General features: G+C 67.5%; 1 protein-coding gene across 1 annotated transcript; it reads right to left on the reverse strand.

The window, feature by feature from the left end:
• Positions 1-4: 4 nt before the first annotated feature.
• On the reverse strand, positions 5-893 carry LOC105311000 (glucagon receptor-like; the record flags this gene model as incomplete). The annotated part of the gene is made up of 5 exons (XM_011387062.2): positions 5-58; positions 153-309; positions 392-498; positions 586-707; positions 786-893. Coding segments are annotated over 5 exons (548 nt in total), but the record flags the coding sequence as incomplete, so codon positions are not given.
• Between the last annotated feature and the right edge of the window lie 685 nt (positions 894-1,578).

The raw sequence follows: 1,578 nt of genomic DNA on the forward strand, positions 1-1,578 counted from the left end.
AGTTGGCCACGACGCCGTACTGCATGAAGACCGCAGCCACCCGGCAGCCGGCCAGAGCCTGGCCGCGGGGGCAGCCCGAGTGAGCCTGGGTCTCATGGCCCCCTGCGCCCGGGGGCCGGGGGTCGGGGCCAGGGCCGGGGCCGGCGGCTCACCCCGTCGCTCAGCCAGACGCTCACGCTGAGGTCATCACCCATCTTCTGGCTGTAGCGGGTCTTGAGCAGCGTGTCGATGGCCAGCACGGAGCTCGCCTTGAGCACGAAGGATGCGAACAAGTTCACGTGGATGTAGTTTCGGGTGCAGTGCAGCTTGCTACCAGGACAGCGGGTCAGTGACCCCGCCGCTCACCTGCCGCCCACCGCGGCCCCCACCGTGTGCTGGGCGGCAGGCGTACCTGAGGCCCAACAGGATGGCCAGGGCCAGGAGCAGGGCCCCCAGCGAGAGGCAGTACCCCACCGTGTACATCACCTGGAAACTGCTGTACATCTTGGCCACCTCCTTCTGCAAATTGCGGCGGCTGGTCAGGGTGGGGTGAGGCCGCCTCAGCAGACCCCCACCGGCCCCTGCTGCGCCCACCGCTGGGCTGACCTGGACCTCGATCTCGTCATCTTCCAGCTGGCACTGGGAGGCGTTTCGCCATGGCTGTCCCCGGGGCCCTCGTGCCCACTGCCCATCGGGCCCGCACCTCTTGTAGACGAAACGGTGCTGCACTGGGGGACGGGCTCTGGTCAGCGCCCCGCGCCCGGCTGGGCCCCTGGACCAACCCCTCGCATGCCCTCTGCACTTACCTTTGTGGTACCACGGCAGGTACCAGGGGCAGGGGATGCTGGCCGTGGTGTTGGGAGGGGTGTCTGGCCAGCAGGAGTACTTGTCAAAGGTTCTGTTACAGACCAGCTCTGCAGAGGCGGGGCGGGGGGCTCCTCAGCCCGGACGGTCCCCCAGCCTCCTCTCAGAAGCCCCAGAGCCATTGTTCTCTGCTTCTGAGCGCAAAGCCCCCAGGTCCCAGGTCCCAGGTCCCAGGACCACAGCGCCCCCTCCCGCCAGCCTCGTCTGAGCTCCTGCTCGGCCCAGCTACCCCTGCCGGGCCACCTCCTGTCTGCAACTTGTCCCAAACCCACCCAGGTCCTCCCTTCCCAGTGACCTTTTCGCAGCACCTCCCTCTTTGAGGGCTGAACCCCAATTCTGTTGGCACTCTTTCTGGGCCCAGCACCTGCCGTGCAGTTCTTGGCCCTGCTCAGACGATGCACCGCCCTCCCAGACAGCGCCTCCTGCCCCAAACTCTGCGCCCCAGCGACCCCTGGGACTTGTCCCCATGGTGCCCCCACCGCTGCCCGAGCCCCCCACCAGATGGCCCTTCCCCCCAGGCCCTGCGCGTTCTGCCCACCTCTCTCCGCAGCCCCCCACCCCCGCAGTCTGCCCACTGGGCTTTGAGCTACATGGAGGCAAAGACACTGTCCCCGGGTCGGGAGTGGGGGGCGGCCAGCTGCAGGGGAGGGCACAAAGCACCCCAGTTCTGGGGGCAAGTCTACCATTTCTTTTATTTCCTGGCTGTGTGGCCTTGGGCCAGTCATTGGCCTCTCC

Source organism: Pteropus vampyrus, unplaced genomic scaffold (genome assembly GCF_000151845.1).
Source record: "Pteropus vampyrus isolate Shadow unplaced genomic scaffold, Pvam_2.0 Scaffold20679, whole genome shotgun sequence".
NCBI classification, from domain to species: Eukaryota; Metazoa; Chordata; class Mammalia; order Chiroptera; family Pteropodidae; genus Pteropus; species Pteropus vampyrus.